The 17,500-nt window shown below is 41.8% G+C and overlaps 1 protein-coding gene across 1 annotated transcript in view; it reads right to left on the bottom strand.

The window, feature by feature from the left end:
- The window catches only part of hig (hikaru genki), a 163,275-nt gene that overhangs the window by 112,750 nt on the left and 33,025 nt on the right, over nt 1-17,500 (bottom strand). The window contains exon 3 of the mRNA XM_070089799.1: nt 3,206-3,379. Coding sequence (XP_069945900.1) covers nt 3,206-3,379 — 174 coding nt within the window. The remainder of the gene's footprint in view (nt 1-3,205; nt 3,380-17,500) is intronic.

The following is a 17,500-nucleotide window of genomic DNA, read 5'->3' as shown; positions in this document are numbered from 1 at the left end:
CTCTTCTGTAGGGGTACTGACGGTACCAGGTACTCTTCTGTAGGGGGTACTGACGGTACCAGGTACTCTTCTGTAGGGGGTACTGACGGTACCAGGTACTCTTCTGTAGGGGGTACTGACGGTACCAGGTACTCTTCTGTAGGGGGTACTGACGGTACCAGGTACTCTTCTGTAGGGGGTACTGACGGTACCAGGTACTCTTCTGTAGGGGGTACTGACAGTACCAGGTACTCTTCTGTAGGGGTACTGACGGTACCAGGTACTCTTCTGTAGGGGGTACTGACGGTACCAGGTACTCTTCTGTAGGGGGTACTGACGGTACCAGGTACTCTTCTGTAGGGGGTACTGACGGTACCAGGTACTCTTCTGTAGGGGGTACTGACGGTACCAGGTACTCTTCTGTAGGGGGTACTGACAGTACCAGGTACTCTTCTGTAGGGGTACTGACGGTACCAGGTACTCTTCTGTAAGGGGTACTGACAGTACCAGGTACTCTTCTGTAGGGGGTACTGACGGTACCTGGTACTCTTCTGTGGGGGTAGTGGCAGTACCAGGTACTCTTCTGTAGGGGTACTGACGGTACCAGGTACTCTTCTGTAGGGGGTACTGACGGTACCAGGTACTCTTCTGTAGGGGGTACTGACGGTACCAGGTACTCTTCTGTAGGGGGTACTGACGGTACCAGGTACTCTTCTGTAGGGGGTACTGACGGTACCAGGTACTCTTCTGTAGGGGGTACTGACGGTACCAGGTACTCTTCTGTAGGGGGTACTGACAGTACCAGCTACTCTTCTGTAGGGGTACTGACGGTACCAGGTACTCTTCTGTAAGGGGTACTGACAGTACCAGGTTCTCTTCTGTAGGGGGTACTGACGGTACCTGGTACTCTTCTGTGGGGGTAGTGGCAGTACCAGGTACTCTTCTGTAGGGGTACTGACGGTACCAGGTACTCTTCTGTAGGGGGTACTGACGGTACCAGGTACTCTTCTGTAGGGGGTACTGACGGTACCAGGTACTCTTCTGTAGGGGGTACTGACGGTACCAGGTACTCTTCTGTAGGGGGTACTGACGGTACCAGGTACTCTTCTGTAGGGGGTACTGACGGTACCAGGTACTCTTCTGTAGGGGGTACTGACAGTACAAGGTACTCTTCTGTAGGGGTACTGACGGTACCAGGTACTCTTCTGTAAGGGGTACTGACAGTACCAGGTACTCTTCTGTAGGGGGTACTGACGGTACCTGGTACTCTTCTGTGGGGGTAGTGGCAATACCAGGTACTCTTCTGTAGGGGTACTGACGGTACCAGGTACTCTTCTGTAGGGGGTACTGACGGTACCAGGTACTCTTCTGTATGGGGTACTGACGGTACCAGGTACTCTTCTGCAGGGGGTACTGGCGGTACCAGGTACTCTTCTGTAGGGGCTACTGACGGTACCAGGTACTCTTCTGTAGGGGGTACCAGATACTCTTCTGTAGGGGTACTGACGGTACCAGGTACTCTTCTGTAAGGGGTACTGACAGTACCAGGTACTCTTCTGTAGGGGGTACTGACGGTACCTGGTACTCTTCTGTGGGGGTAGTGGCAGTACCAGGTACTCTTCTGTAGGGGTACTGACGGTACCAGGTACTCTTCTGTAGGGGGTACTGACGGTACCAGGTACTCTTCTGTAGGGGGTACTGACGGTACCAGGTACTCTTCTGTAGGGGGTACTGACGGTACCAGGTACTATTCTGTATCTGTAGGGGTAGTGACGGTACCTGGTACTCTTCTGTTAGGGTACTGACGGTACCAGGTACTCTTCTGTAGGGGGTACTGACGGTACCTGGTACTCTTCTGTGGGGGCACTGACGGTACCTGGTACTCTTCAGTGGTGGTGCTGACGTTACCTGGTACTCTTCTGTGGGGGTACTGACGATACCATGTACTCATCTGTTAAGGTAATGATGGTACCAGGTACTCTTCTATTGGGGTACAGACTGTACCAGGTACTCTTCTGTAGGGTACTAAGGGTACCATGTACTCCCCTGTGGGGGTACTGAGGGTACTTGGTACTCTTCTGCTGGGGTACTGAGGGTACCTGGTACTCTTCTGTGGGGGTAATGACGGTATCTGGTACTTTTCTGTGGTGGTACTGACGGTACCTGGCACTCTTCTGTGGGTATATTGACGGTACCAGGTACTCATCTGTTAAGGTAATGACGGTACCAGGTACTCTTCTGTCGGGTACTGAGGGTACCAGGTACTCACCTGTGGGGGTACTGAGCGTATCTGGTACTCTTCTGTGGGGGTACTGACGGTGCCTGGTACTCTTCTGTGGTGGTACTGACGGTACCTGGCACTCTTCTGTGGGCGTACTGACGGTATCAGGTACTCATCTGTTAAGGTAATGACGGTACCAGGTACTCTTCTATTGGGGTACAGACTGTACCAGGTACTCTTCTGTGGGGTACTAAGGGTACCATGTACTCCCCTGTGGGGGTACTGAGGGTACTTGGTACTCTTCTGCTGGGGTACTGAGGGTACCTGGTACTCTTCTGTGGGGGTAATGACGGTATCTGGTACTTTTCTGTGGTGGTACTGACGATACCATGTACTCATCTGTTAAGGTAATGATGGTACCAGGTACTCTTCTATTGGGGTACAGACTGTACCAGGTACTCTTCTGTGGGGTACTAAGGGTACCATGTACTCCCCTGTGGGGGTACTGAGGGTACTTGGTACTCTTCTGCTGGGGTACTGAGGGTACCTGGTACTCTTCTCTGGGGGTAATGACGGTATCTGGTACTTTTCTGTGGTGGTACTGACGGTACCTGGCACTCTTCTGTGGGTATATTGACGGTACCAGGTACTCATCTGTTAAGGTAATGACGGTACCAGGTACTCTTCTGTCGGGTACTGAGGGTACCAGGTACTCACCTGTGGGGGTACTGAGCGTATCTGGTACTCTTCTGTGGGGGTACTGATGGTGCCTGGTACTCTTCTGTGGTGGTACTGACGGTACCTGGCACTCTTCTGTGGGCGTACTGACGGTATCAGGTACTCATCTGTTAAGGTAATGACGGTATCAGGTACTCATTTGTTAAGGTAATGACAGTACCAGGTACTCATCTGTTAAGGTAATGACGGTACCAGGTACTCTTCTATTGGGGTACAAAGGGTACCAGGCACTCTTCTGTGGGGGTGCTGAGGGTACCATGTACTAACCTGTAGGGTACTGACGGTAACTGGAGGTCCACGCCCAGGTGGGGTTACCGTGGATCCTCGGGAAGAGACAATCCAGGTGGAGGATTGATCCAGGAAGGAGCACCAAGGATCCAGACACGTCCAGTGCTCCTTCACCCCCGGCCACGGACCAGTCCAGCGCTGGTGGTGCCTCTCCTGGAACACACACCAAAAACTGTTCTACACACAAACATATATACATACACAAACATACATATAAGAAAGATAAAACCAGCACTGGTACTGGGCACCGGATTTTTGAAGCATTGGTGGCCAAGTAGACTAATGCGCCGCGGAATTTTGGTAGGCTTCTCGGGAGGAGTGCTAAATTATCGGGGGTTCGATCACCAGCTAGTTACACTATTGTTATTGGCTTAAAACCAGTTGTTCGTGGATGCATTTATATATATATATATATATATATATATATATATATATATATATATATATATATATATATATATATATATATATATATATATATATATATATATATATATATATATATATATATATATATATATATATATATATATATGTATGTATAGCATCACTGAGGCTAGCCGGGGGATCGAACTCGCGTTGTTTTAACCTGCCTCATGGCGAGCGAAAATTCACGGCGCTCTAAACCACTGTACCATACAATCCTACAAACAACTTGAGCCTAGCAAACTTGACTTTCTTCAAGTTGCGAGGACAAAGGATGTCTTGCCGAGTAGGTAAATATGCTCAATTAGCAAGAACTCATTTAAAATAAAGTTCTTTCTAAAATTTTCTCTTATATCTTTAAAGATATATTATTTTCATTTATGGTAATGTAAAAATTATTAATTTTGTACCAAAACTTACCTAACCTTGTTATAACAAGAGCAATTTAACTTAGTCTAATCCAACTAAATATATTTTAGACAAGGTTACAATAATTTAATAATAAGCAAACACAATGAAATATATTTTCCTTTTCGTTAGGTTCAGAATGATTTTTGCGCAATTATTGCATACACACATTTTCGCTTACCTTATTAGGCAAGAAGAGCGTTGCTATTTAAGTCAAAATAGCAAGTTTTACCTATTCAGCACGACATATATATTACATAGTTCAAAGGATGGAGGATCAAGCCTGCACCATTCGTTGCGCTGGGTCCCTCACCTGATCGTTTCACCTGAGAGCTCCGTACATGGTTTTGAGCCTTTAAGCTCACGGAGGCGTAGGGTGGCTTCACTAGTGAATGGGCAGGTGAGTGGGAAAGCGAGTGGGTGAGTTGGCAGGTGAATGGGCAGGTGAGTGGGCAGGTGAATGGGAAGGTGAGTGGGCAGGTGAATGGGAAGGTGAGTGGGCAAGTGAGTGGGAGTAATGAAATTTAGGTAATTGAGGGATTTGTTGCTGGATGGTGTTAATGAAGGCTCAGGTGAACTACAGAAGTGACGGAGGAAGGAAGGTGGTGGTGCACTGAGGCATCAGTGGCAGCGAGGAACGTCACCCATGTAGGCAAAAACAGGAATGTATAAGAATATATTGGTACCAACATTCTCAAATGGGTATGAAACATGGGTTTATAACGTTGCGTTGAGTAGGAAGATGAAAGCAGTGGAGATGTCGTGTCCGAGGGCAATGTGTGGTGTGAATATCATGGAGAGAATTCGCAGTTTGGAGAGGAGATGTGGGGGTTACTAAAATTTTTATCCGGAGTGCTGCAGAAAGGTTACTCAGGTAATTTGGACATTTAGAGAAGTTGGAACAAGATAGGATGACTTGGGTTGTGTATAAATTTGTAGTAGAGGGAAGGCAGGGTACGGGTCTGGACATCCAACTGGCGTGTGTGATCGTGTTAAATAGGAATGGGGGTAAGTGGTTTTTATGACCTGACTTGCTGTTGGAGTGTGAGCAAAGTAATATCTATGAAGGGTTTCAGGGAAATCGGTTAGCCAGACTTGAGTCCTGAAGGTGGGAGGTACAACGCCTGCACTCTGAAAGGGAAGCGAGGAGGGGCATCCGAGCTGTAATGTCAGAGTGCCTCTAGCAACATGATGATTGACTAATGAGGAAAGTGTTTCTTCTTTTCCCGGGACGCCCTGCCTTGGTGGGAGACAGCCGGTGTGTTGAAAAACTGATAAATTTTAGAGAAGTCTTTGTATACATCATCATTCCTCTGGCAATGTTATAGCCCCAATTTTTCTCTAAACTACTGCCGTAAATATATGTATTTTCATATCTTATAATCTTGTTATTGCTTGTGTGTTCCCCATTCTTCTCCTCAGTCATATGTAACAAATGTTGTTTCTAGAAGCAGAGGATTAGTCCCTGCAACTAGGTCTACATAGTGTAATTTCTTCCGCTGTTGCAGTCAGTATCAGGCCAAGTATCGACCTCTCACTTTATTTATAAGTTCGTACATAAAAAAATCCCTGTCGTTACTTTCAGGAACTCTGCTGACTGTTTACTTAAAGTTCCATCCTCATATGTTGCTCACTTTATTTAAAGTTCCAGCCTCATATGTTGCTTACTTTATTTAAAGTTTCAGCCTCATATGTTGCTTACTTTATTTAAAGTTCCAGCCTCATATGTTGCTTACTTTATTTAAAGTTCCAGCCTCATATGTTGCTTACTTTATTTAAAGTTCCAGCCTCATATGTTGCTTACTTTATTTAAAGTTCCAGCCTCATAAGTTGCTTACTTTATTTAAAGTTTCAGCCTCATATGTTGCTCACTTTATTTAAAGTTCCAGCCTCATATGTTGCTTACTTTATTTAAAGTTTCAGCCTCATATGTTGCTTACTTTATTTAAAAGTTCCAGCCTCATATGTTGCTTACTTTATTTAAAGTTCCAGCCTCATATGTTGCTTACTTTATTTAAAGTTCCAGCCTCATATGTTGCTTACTTAATTTAAAGTTCCAGTCTCATATGTTGCTTACTTTATTTAAAGTTCCAGCCTCATATGTTGCTTACTTTATTTAAAGTTCCAGCGTTATATGTTGGTTGCTTTATTTAAAGTTCCAGCCTCATAGGTTGCTTACTTTATTTAAAGTTCCAGCCTCATATGTTGCTTACTTTATTTAAAGTTCCAGCCTCATATGTTGCTTACTTTATTTAAAGTTCCAGCCTCATATGTTGCTTATTTTATTTAAAGTTCCAGCCTCATATGTTGCTCACTTTATTTAAAGTTCCAGCCTCATATGTTGCTCACTTTATTTAAAGTTCCATCCTCATATGCTGTTCACTTTATTTAAAGGTCCTGCGTTATATGTTGCTTACTTTATTTAAAGTTCCAACGTTATATGTTGCTTACTTTATTTAAAGTTCCAGCCTCATATGTTGCTTACTTTATTTAAAGTTCCAGCGTTATATGTTGCTTACTTTATTTAAAGTTTCAGCCTCATATCTTGCTTACTTTATTTAAAGTTCCAGCCTCATATGTTGCTTACTTTATTTAAAGTTCCAGCGTTATATGTTGCTTACTTTATTTAAAGTTTCAGCCTCATATCTTGCTTACTTTATTTAAAGTTCCAGCCTCATATGTTGCTTACTTTATTTAAAGTTCCAGCGTTATATGCTGCTAACTTTATTTAAAGTTCCAGCCTCATATGTTGCTCACTTTATTTAAAGCTCCAGCCTCACATGTTGCTTATTTTATTTAAAGTTGCAGCCTCATATGTTGCTTACTTTATTTAAAGTTCCAGCGTTATATGCTGCTAACTTTATTTAAAGTTCCAGCCTCATATGTTGCTCACTTTATTTAAAGCTCCAGCCTCACATGTTGCTTATTTTATTTAAAGTTGCAGCCTCATATGTTGCTTACTTTATTTAAAGTTCCAGCGTTATATGCTGCTAACTTTATTTAAAGTTCCAGCCTCACATGTTGCTTATTTTATTTAAAGTTCCAGTCTCACATGTTGCTTACTTTATTTAAAGTTTCAGCGTTATATGTTGCTTACTTTATTTAAAGTTCCAGCCTCATATGTAGCTCAATTTATTTAAAGTTCCAGCCTCATATGCTATTCACTTTATTTAAAGTTCCAGCCTCACATGTTGCTCACTTTATTTAAAGTTCCAGCCTCATATGTTGCTTACTTTATTTAAAGGTCCAGCCTCATATGTTGCTTACTTTATTTAAAGTTCATACGTTATATGTTGCTTACTTTATTTAAAGCTCCAGCCTCATATGTTGCTTACTTTATTTAAAGTTCCAGCCTCATATGTTGCTTACTTTATTTAAAGTTCCAGCCTCACATGTTGCTCACTTTATTTAAAGTTCCTGCGTTATATGTTGCTTACTTCATTTAAAGTTCCTGCCTCATATGTTGCTTACTTTATTTAAAGTTCCAGCCTCATATGTTGCTCACTTTATTTAAAGTTCATACGTTATATGTGGCTTACTTCATTTAAAGTTCCAGCCTCATATGTTGCTTACTTTATTTAAAGTTCCAGCCTCATATCTTGCTTACTTTATTTAATGTTCCAACGTTATATGTTGCTTACTTTATTTAAAGCTCCAGCCTCATATGTTGCTTACTTTATTTAAAGTTCCAGCCTCATATGTTGCTTACTTTATTTAAAGTTCCAGCCTCACATGTTGCTCACTTTATTTAAAGTTCCAGCCTCATATGTTGCTCACTTTATTTAAAGTTCCAGCCTCATATGTTGTTCACTTTATTTAAAGTTCCAGCCTCATATATTGCTCACTTTATTTAAAGTTCCAGTCTCATATGTTGCTCACTTTATTTAAAGTTCCAGCCTCACATGTTGCTTACTTTATTTAAAGCTCCAGCCTCATATGTTGTTCACTTTATTTAAAGTTCCAACCTCATGTGTTGCTTACTTTATTTAAAGTTCCAGCCTCATATGTTGCTCACTTTATTTAAAGTTCCAGCCTCATATGTTGTTCACTTTATTTAAAGTTCCAGCCTCGTATGCTGCTAACTTTCTTTAAAGTTCCAGCCTCATATGCTGCTCACTTTATTTAAAGTTCTAGCCTCACATGTTTCTCACTTCATTTAAAGTTCCTGCCTCATATGTTGCTTACTTTATTTAAAGTTCCAGCCTCATATGTTGCTTACTTTATTTAAAGTTCCAGCCTCATATGTTGCTTACTTTATTTAAAGTTCCAGCGTTATATGTTGCTTACTTTATTTAAAGTTCCAGCCTCATATGTTGCTCACTTTATTTAAAGTTCCAGCCTCATATGTTGCTCACTTTATTTAAAGTTCCAGCCTCATATGCTGCCCACTTTATTTAAAGTTCCAGCGTTGTATGTTGCTTACTTTATTTAAAGTTCCAGCCTCATATGTTGCTCCCTTTATTTAAAGTTCCTGCCTCATATGTTGCTTACTTTATTTAAAGTTCCAGCCTCATATGTTGCTTACTTTATTTAAAGTTCCAGCCTCATATGTTGCTCCCTTTATTTAAAGTTCCAGCCTCATGTGTTGCTCACTTTATTTAAAGTTCCAGCCTCATATGCTGCTCACTTTATTTAAAGTTCCAGCCTCATATGTTGCTCACTTTATTTAAAGTTCCAGCCTCATATGTTGCTCACTTTATTTAAAGTTCCAACCTCATATGTTGCTCACTTTATTTAAAGTTCCAGCCTCATATGTTGCTCACTTTATTTAAAGTTCCAGCCTCATATGTTGCTTACTTTATTTAAAGTTACAGCCTCATATGTTGCTCACTTTATTTAAAGTTCCAGCCTCATATGTTGCTCACTTTATTTAAAGTTCCAGCCTCATATGTTGCTCACTTTATTTAAAGTTCCAGCCTCATATGTTGCTCACTTTATTTAAAGTTCCAGCCTCATATGTTGCTCACTTTATTTAAAGTTCCAACCTCATATGTTGCTCACTTTATTTAAAGTTCCAGCCTCATATGTTGCTTACTTTATTTAAAGTTCCAGCCTCATATGTTGCTCACTTTATTTAAAGTTCCAGCCTCATATGTTGCTCGCTTTATTTAAAGTTCCAACCTCATATGTTGCTCACTTTATTTAAAGTTCCAGCCTCATATGTTGCTTACTTTATTTAAAGTTCCAGCCTCATATGTTGCTTACTTTATTTAAAGTTCCAGCGTTATATATTGCTCACTTTATTTCTTCACAGTTGAAATCCTCACTTACAATAACTCTCGTATTATCTTCAGCAATTTTCAACAATATTTCTCTTCTTGCACTATACATTGTGTTGCTTAAGAGAGTTTCTCCCAAGTCACATCAAATAAAATGGCGCGTGTGTATCCTCTTCTAACATCTTAAATTCATGTTGGAGTCTTACAAGCATTATTTGTGCTTTGCGTTTTATTTACTGAAGCTTGAATTGTTTCTTTCATTAATTTACTAATGGTGCCTCTGTGTCTCTGTCTCTCTTTCTCCCCCTTACTCTGTCTTTTTCTCTCTCTATCTCCCTCTTACTCTGTCTCTCTCTGTCTCTCCCTCTCCTTCACACTGAGTAGTTTCCTTCAATTATAAATTCGTTTTGATTATGGTCTGCCATTTTAGTTTCACTCAGAAAGGCTATATCATATTTCCTCTCGTGTATAAAGTCCTTCAGCTCCAATCTTTATTAAATAACTTCATCTATGTTTGCATTTAAAATTTTACAACTGTGTTTATCTCATTGCTTTAATTTTCTTATCGTTTATTTTGGTCAGGTTTGCACTATCGAGCAACTGCTCGATAAGCTGTAAAAAAAAAATTTCTTCTTTCTTCACTTCCATCCTTAATAAGCCGCTAGACGTTTGTGAATTCTTTTATTTTTATTATCCCTCTCCTGACTGATACCTCTTAATGTCTTTGTTATTAGTTATGTCAGTGGATTTGTTAGCAATTCTTTCCTCTGTTTCGGTGTGTGAGTGTTTTTGTCAGTGTTTATCTTCCAAACGTTTTCCAATACTCGAGTATCCCACTCCATGGTCTTGAATACCCGAGTATCCCACTCCATGGTCTTGAATACTCGAGTATCCCACTCCATGGTCTTGAATACTCGAGTATCCCACTCCATGGTCTTGAATACTCGAGTATCCCACTCCATGGTCTTGAATATTCGAGTATCTCACTCCATGGTCTTGAATACTCGAGTATCCCACTCCATGGTCTTGAATACTCGAGTATCCCACTCCATGGTCTTGAATACTCGAGTATCCCACTCAATGGTCTTGAATACTCGAGTATCCCACTCCATGGTCTTGAATACTCGAGTATCCCACTCCATGGTCTTGAATACTCGAGTATCCCACTCCATGGTCTTGAATACTCGAGTATCCCACTCCATGGTCTTGAATACTCGAGTATCCCACTCCATGGTCTTGAATACTCGAGTATACCACTCTATGGTCTTGAATACTCGAGTATACCACTCTATGGTCTTGAATACTCGAGTATCCCACTCCATGGTCTTGAATACTCGAGTATCTCACTCCATGGTCTTGAATACTCGAGTATCCCACTCCATGATCTTGAATACTCGAGTATCCCACTCCATGGTCTTGAATACTCGAGTATCCCACTCCATGGTCTTGAATACTCGAGTATCCCACTCCATGGTCTTGAATACTCGAGTATCCCACTCCATGGTCTTGAATACTCGAGTATACCACTCTATGGTCTTGAATACTCGAGTATCCCACTCCATGGTCTTGAATACTCGAGTATCCCACTCAGTGGTCTTGAATACTCGAGTATCCCACTCCATGGTCTTGAATACTCGAGTATCCCACTCCATGGTCTTGAATACTCGAATATCCCACTCCATTGTCTTGAATACTCGAGTATCCCACTCCATGGTTTTGAATACTCGAGTATCCCACTCCATGATCTTGAATACTCGAGTATCCCACTCCATGGTTTTGAATACTCGAGTATCCCACTCCATTATCTTGAATACTCGAGTATCCCACTCCATGGTCTTGAATACTCGAGTATCCCACTCCATGGTCTTGAATACTCGAGTATCCCACTCCATGGTCTTGAATACTCGAGTATCCCACTCCATGGTCTTGAATACTCGAGTATCCCACTCAATGGTCTTGAATACTCGAGTATCCCACTCCAGGGACTTGAATACTCGAGTATCCCACTCAATGGTCTTGAATACTCGAGTATCCCACTCCATGATCTTGAATACTCGAGTATCCCACTCCATGGTCTTGAATATTCGAGTATCTCACTCCATGGTCTTGAATACTCGAGTATCCCACTCCATGGTCTTGAATACTCGAGTATCCCACTCCATGGTCTTGAATACTCGAGTATCCCACTCCATGGTCTTGAATATTCGAGTATCTCACTCCATGGTCTTGAATACTCGAGTATCCCACTCCATGGTCTTGAATACTCGAGTATCCCACTCCATGGTCTTGAATACTCGAGTATCCCACTCCAGGGTCTTGAATACTCGAGTATCCCACTCCATGGTCTTGAATACTCGAGTATCCCACTCCATGGTCTTGAATACTCGAGTATCCCACTCCATGGTCTTGAATACTCGAGTATCCCACTCCATGGTCTTGAATACTCGAGTATCCCACTCCATGGTCTTGAATACTCGAGTATCCCACTCCATGGTCTTGAATACTCGAGTATCCCACTCCATGGTCTTGAATACTCGAGTATCCCACTCCATGATCTTGAATACTCGAGTATCCAACTCAGTGGTCTTGAATACTCGAGTATCCCACTCCATGGTCTTGAATACTCGAGTATCCCACTCCATGGTCTTGAATACTCGAGTATCCCACTCCATGGTCTTGAATACGCGAGTATCCCACTCCATGGTCTTGAATACTCGAGTATCCCACTCCATGGTCTTGAATACTCGAGTATCCCACTCCATGGTCTTGAATACTCGAGTATCCCACTCCATGGTCTTGAATATTCGAGTATCTCACTCCATGGACTTGAATACTGGAGTATCCCACTCCATGGTCTTGAATACTCGAGTATCCCACTCCATGGTCTTGAATACTCGAGTATCCCACTCCATGGTCTTGAATACTCGAGTATCCCACTCCATGGTCTTGAATACTCGAGTATCCCACTCCATGGTCTTGAGTACTCGAGTATCCCACTCCATGGTCTTGAGTACTCGAGTATCCCACTCCATGGTCTTGAATACTCGAGTATCCCACTCCATGGTCTTGAGTAATCGAGTATCCCACTCCATGGTCTTGAATACTCGAGTATACCACTCCATGGTCTTGAATACTCGAGTATCCCACTCCATGGTCTTGAATACTCGAGTATCCCACTCCATGGTCTTGAATACTCGAGTATCCCACTCCATGGTCTTGAATACTCAAGTATCCCACTCCATGGTCTTGAATACTCGAGTATCCCACTCCATGGTCTTGAATATTCGAGTATACCACTCCATGGTCTTGAATACTCGAGTATCCCACTCCATGGTGTATCCCACTCCATGGTCTTGAATATTCGAGTATCCCACTCCATGGTCTTGAATACTCGAGTATCCCACTCCATGGTGTATCCCACTCCATGGTCTTGAATATTCGAGTATCCCACTCCATGGTGTATCCCACTCCATGGTCTTGAATACTCGAGTATCCCACTCCATGGTGTATCCCACTCCATGGTCTTGAATACTCGAGTATCCCACTCCATGGTGTATCCCACTCCATGGTCTTGAATACTCGAGTATCCCACTCCATGGTCTTGAGTATTCGAGTATCCCACTCCATGGTCTTAAATATTCGAGTATCCCACTCCATGGTCTTGAATACTCGAGTATCCCACTCCATGGTGTATCCCACTCCATGGTCTTGAATATTCGAGTATACCAATCCATGGTCTTGAATACTCGAGTATCCCACTCCATGGTGTATCCCACTCCATGGTCTTGAATACTCGAGTATCCCACTCCATGGTCTTGAATATTCGAGTATCCCACTCCATGGTCTTGAATACTCGAGTATCCCACTCCATGGTCTTGAATATTCGAGTATACCACTCCATGGTCTTGAATATTCGAGTCTCCCACTCCATGGTCTTGAATACTCGAGTATCCCACTCCATGGTCTTGAATATTCGAGTATACCACTCCATGGTCTTGAATACTCGAGTATCCCACTCCATGGTGTATCCCACTCCATGGTGTATCTCACTCCATGGTGTATCCCACTTCATGGTCTTGAATACTCGAGTATCCCACTCCATGGTGTATCCCACTCCATGGTCTTGAATATTTGGGTATTCCATGGCTTTGAATACTCGAGTATTCCACTACTTACCTGGAGTTTACTTGGAGAGGGTTTCGGGGGTCAGCGCCCCCGCGGCTCGGTCTGAGACCTAGTCTTGAGTACGGAAATTCTCGAAGCACTTTGTCATCTCACAAATGTAATTTTCTCCTTCTGTGTCTCTTTCTGATCTCGATTTGATTTATATTTTCATTTCATAAATAACCCGCGCATAGGAGAGAGAGGCTTACGACGACGTTTCGATCCGACATGGACCATTTACAAAGTCACACTGTGACTCTGTAAATGGTCCAAGTCGGACCGAAGCGTCGTCGTAAGCTTTTCTCTCCTATATACGGGTTATACAGCATCACCTCAGTAACCTAGCTCAGGGCTCTCCAAATTTTTCACTACGAGGGCCACATCGTCTATTTCACAAATTTTCGTGCGATGGAGAAAAAATCAGTCTTGTCAATATATATGAACGAATAAAATTTAAACGAATAATTTTTATTTGGATCCTTTTTGTAATCAATTTGATACGATTCGGTACAAAAGATAAATGTGACAATTACGAGGAAACAATACCGTGCTTACAATGTGAAATGAAGTATAATGAATTAAAATGTCAAAAATAAACCAATGCTTTGACAGTATAATGAATTACAAATGAGAAAAACTGCACATGATTTATTCCCACAAGATTAATGGGAATGATATAACTGGTCTTTTCATTTCAAAATATTGCTCAGCCGATGTTTCAGTCTTGAGGAGCCAATTATTAGAATATACTTCAAAGGCTCATCAGATAAATTTGTGCGATATTTGAACTTGACATATTTAATTTTTTTTACAATGATGGTTCACGAAGGTAAGTAAGTTGTACCATAAACTGATTACGAATCCACGAGCAAATTCCTTCAAATCTGGAAACTGTTCAGGCAGTAAAAATTTATAAAATTGGATCTGATCTCATTATTTATACATTTCTTTCAGCAAGTCTTGTGATGAAGAGCAATAATTTCTATTTGAAACTGACTAGAGAGGGTTTCAACATTGCAGTCAAATGGATTTTGAAACAGCTTTGTTTCATCTATTTTCTTCCATCAAGATCAGAAAATCGTTTCTAAAACTGTTTTTTTGCGAATCATTAATGATTTCTGTTGCAAATGAAGACGGAAATTCTGCTTCACTTTCTTCACGAAATTTTTCACAACATGGGAACTAAGTTAGAAAACTTGGGAACTAAGTTAGAAAACTTGGGAACTAAGAAAACTTGGGAACTAAGTTAGAAAACTTGGGAACTAAGAAAACTTGGGAACTACGTTAGAAAACTTGGGAACTAAGTTAGAAAACTTGGGAACTAAGTTAGAAAACTTGGGAACTAAGTTAGAAAACTTGGGAACTAAGTTAGAAAACTTGGGAACTAAGAAAACTTGGGAACTAAGTTAGAAAACTTGGGAACTAAGTTAGAAAACTTGGTAACTAAGTTAGAAAACTTGGGAACTAAGTTAGAAAACTTGGTAACTAAGTTAGAAAACTTGGGAACTAAGTTAGAAAACTTGGGAACTAAGTTAGAAAACTTGGGAACTACGTTAGAAAACATGGGAACTAAGTTAAAAAACTTGGGAACTAAGTTAGAAAACTTGGGAACCAAGTTAGAAAACTTGGGAACTAAGTTAAAAAACTTGGGAACTACGTTAGAAAACTTGGGAACTAAGTTAGAAAACTTGGGAACTAAGTTAAAAAACTTGGGAACTAAGTTAAAAAACTTGGGAACTAAGTTAGAAACTTTCAGCTGTCCTTCAGATGCATGAACAGATTAAATTTGTTTGTAACTTCGGATTCAATTGATTTATATGACTTGTCACGCCTCCAAAAAAAAAGATTTCCAAAGCCAGTCAGTGTTTGATAGAAGTGGGTCGGGTCGATTCGTCTCTGTGAGAAATAAATCAATTTCCTGTCTGAGCTGAAAGAACCGTTATAGAACCTTTCCACGACTAAGCCATCGAACTGATGTATAATAAGGCAACAGTTTGGCGAAAGACTGATTTTGAACACATTTTCTTCTTCTGGGCAGAACTTCCCCACTGCTTCCATCATACACTCTTTAAAAAAAATCTCCATCGTTGAATGGCTTTCCTCTTTTAGCTAACACATAAGCTACTTTATAACTGGCTCTGGTTAAAGCTTCATTTTCAGCTTTCCTTTGGATAAAAATAATCTTGCTGGGAAACCAACCTGCTCTGTATTGATTTTTTTTTCCGAACGCTGTGTTCCTGTGAATTGGAAATAACCTGGTTTATGTTTGATCTCATAGTGAAAAACGTATATCGTACTCCTTCAAAACTTCAACAGTTTCGTGGCATACAACACGCAAGGTTTTATCACCTGTTGGTACAAAGTACTTTACGTCACATTCGTCATTAAACAGATGGCATTCACTCTCCACTGTTCTCGTCATTTTTCCTTCCATAACTGAAGGTTATATCTGAAAAATGAAAAGATTACAACAAGAATTGGAACAAATTTTGACATATAAATTGTTACAAGCAACAAAATTCTTAACTTTAAATGACCGAAAATGAGGGCTTATTAATTTTACTATTTATAAATATTTCAAGTTACTGAAGGCCGCATAAAATCTTGTTGCAGGCCGCATGTGGCCCGTGGGCCGCATGTGGCCAGTGGGCCGCATGTGGCCCGTGGGCCACATGCGGCCCCTTGCCTAGAATAATGTGCTATCTGCTGTATTTTATATATTTAAAGACTAACGTTAGCAGTAGCTGTAGTATCAACAGCAAATACTTCAGTTGTTCAACACTGGTGACTACCACACAACGCCCACCACCACCGACCTCGCTCTTCCAGCATTACTCTCTGCCGAACAAATTTCTGATTTTCGCGCGAATAAATAATTCAGCTGATAAAAGGCAGCCGATGCATCGTGCTTGGAAATGATCAAAAGCAGATCCTGTTAATCCGATAAAACTCTTGATGTTTTGTTGTTGCTGGTGCTGTGGGAAAGTCCTATTGTGGGGGAGATTGTATGTGAGGGCTGGCGGACGCTCCCTCCACAATGTAGCCGGCTCACCTCTGTGTAAACAATGGCCACAGTCTGTAAATACTCTCTTTCATCTGCATGCTGCTTTGAATGCCATGTTATTTTTAAAGCATATACACTTTGAATGTACACACAGACTCACACAGATACACATACGCTCACAAAAAAAAACACACTCACACACACACACACACACACACACACACACACACACACACCACCACCACCACCACCACCCCCACAGCAACCCCCTATACGCCCCCTGCTCCCCCTAACCCACCTCTCTCCCCAGACCACAGTTATTGAAAAGCTGAAGGTTTGGTACACGAACGCGGATGGAATAACGAATAAATGTGAGGAGTGGCACGAAAGAATCAAGGAGTTGTCCCCAGACATCGTAGCGGTTACAGAAACGAAACACACTGGGATAATAACAGATGCAATTTTCCCACCCGGATATCAGATCCTGAGGAAGGATAGAAGGAGCAGGGGGGGGGAGGGGTTGCGCTAATAAAAAACCGGTGGGGTTATCAAGAAATGGAAGGTATGGACGAGATTGGAGAAAAGGATTACATAGTAGGTACAGTTCAGTCAGGGGAACACAAGGTAGTCATTGCAGTTATGTATAACCCACCACAGAACTGCAGGAGGCCAAGAGAGGAATATGATGAATGCAACAGAGCAATGGTGGACACTCTAGCTGGGGTGGCAAGAAGGGCCCACTCAAGTAGAGCGAAGTTACTGGTCATGGGCGACTTCAATCACAGGGAGATTGATTGGGAAAACCTGGAGCCACATGCGGGTCCCGAAACATGGACAGCCAAGATGATGGATGTAGTGCTGGCATATCTCATGCACCAACATGTTAGGGATACTACCAGAGAGAGAGGGGAGGATGAACCAGCAAGACTGGACCTCGTGTTCACCCTGAGTAGCTCAGACATTGAGCACATCACATATGAAAGGCCCATTGGAGCTAGTGACCACGTAGTTATGAGTTTTGAATACATCGTCGAGCTAAAAGTGGAAAGGGTA

This window comes from Cherax quadricarinatus, chromosome 29, assembly GCF_038502225.1.
Source record: "Cherax quadricarinatus isolate ZL_2023a chromosome 29, ASM3850222v1, whole genome shotgun sequence".
In the NCBI taxonomy this organism is placed as follows: domain Eukaryota; kingdom Metazoa; phylum Arthropoda; class Malacostraca; order Decapoda; family Parastacidae; genus Cherax; species Cherax quadricarinatus.
This window is presented reverse-complemented; position numbering and strand designations above follow the sequence as displayed.